This window comes from Rhincodon typus, chromosome 46 (assembly GCF_021869965.1).
Source record: "Rhincodon typus isolate 14 chromosome 46, sRhiTyp1.1, whole genome shotgun sequence".
Classification (NCBI taxonomy): domain Eukaryota; kingdom Metazoa; phylum Chordata; class Chondrichthyes; order Orectolobiformes; family Rhincodontidae; genus Rhincodon; species Rhincodon typus.
The window spans coordinates 6,856,513-6,857,877 of record NC_063377.1 but is presented as its reverse complement, the minus strand read 5'-3'; the positions used below and the strand labels follow the sequence as shown (position 1 = coordinate 6,857,877).

The following is a 1,365-nucleotide window of genomic DNA, read 5'->3' as shown; positions in this document are numbered from 1 at the left end:
GGGGGGGGTGGGGGGTGAGGGCTGAATGGCCTGTTGAACGCTGGGAATGTCTTAAACTTCGCTCAAACTTATCCGAACGACACTGTCGTTCACTCAGTTCGAGCTGGTCAATAATTTTGGAGGGTGGTGACCCCCGAGATCCGAATGCAAATCAGAGCTGGAATTCCACACGCTCCCCACCCCCGGCTCCCCTCTGTCGCTCAGCCCCTCTCTGAGCCAGCTCAAATATTACCGGGTTGGGGATTGTCTCCTGGGTTAGTCACTGGGGATACGTCGTTTCAAATCCCCCCCTCAGTGGGGTGGGAGTGTTTGGATTTAGAATATAATCGAGCGACGAAGCCATTGGAGAGGGTGATCGTCATCGATTGTGGTTAAATAGAAAAACAACACTCACAGGGGTCACTCATGGGGCAAGGAAGTATGCTGTCCTGAAGCTAATCTGGGCCTACACGTGACTCCAGACCAAAGCCCCCAAACTGGGATCCATTCAAATGCCCTGAGCAAGAGGCTCAGTTCGGGGGTTGGGGGGTGCAATTAGGGACGTGGAGGCCAATACTAGCCTCTCCCCCCCCCCCCACCAAAACCGTCCTATGAAGTTCTTGTGAAAGAATGAGCTGCAGGGCCCAGGCAGGGCCAATGGAAGGGGTGGAGGCTCTCTCACTGGGAGAAGGCCTCAGGATGGAAACCAGGACATCAGCAACGCAAGGCGCGTCCGTGGAGTTTATCGATTTTATCGGGAGAGTTGACATTTTCTGTTTCTTTTATCCCACCCTCCCCCTACCGCCCACCCAGAGCAAGGCAAGTCATTTCTCCTGGCGCTAGCCTTCGGCCTGACTATCGAAGGGCCGCTTCAGAACATCATCACAAACTTCACCCGTGGCTCGGAGTCCATTGCCTGTGGGGCAGAGCTGGCCTTGAACCAGACCAAGGAGCTTCTAGAAAAGGCAAAGGAGCCACTCGTAGGTAAGAGGCGGAGCCCCTTGGGTCTGTAGGAGGTCTAGTACAGCGGGGGAGGGGGGCTGATGGGCCGAATGGCTTCTCGACATCCATTCTGAGTCCAGCCATTCCCCACGGGAGCGCGATCCACATTCGCCCCCATTCCCCTCCCTATCTCTGTCACCCCCACCAGCCCCCTGCACCCCCTCCCTATCTCTGTCACCTCCTCCAGCCCCTACACCTCCTCCCTATCTCTGTCACCCCCTCCAGCCCCCTACACACCCTCCCTATCTCTGTCACCACCTCCAGCCCCTTACACCCCCTCCCTATCTCTGTCACCACCTCCAGCCCCCTGCACCCCCTCCCTATCTCTGTCACCTCCTCCAGCCCCTACACCCCCTCCCTATCTCTGTCACCTCCTCCAGCCCC

The 1,365-nt window shown here is 57.4% G+C and overlaps 1 protein-coding gene across 1 annotated transcript in view; it reads left to right on the top strand.

Annotated features, from left to right (window-relative positions):
* LOC125487849 (DC-STAMP domain-containing protein 2-like) overlaps positions 1-1,365 on the top strand; it is a 26,958-nt gene that overhangs the window by 1,318 nt on the left and 24,275 nt on the right. The window contains exon 2 of the mRNA XM_048620294.1: positions 793-963. Coding sequence (XP_048476251.1) covers positions 793-963 — 171 coding nt within the window. The remainder of the gene's footprint in view (positions 1-792; positions 964-1,365) is intronic.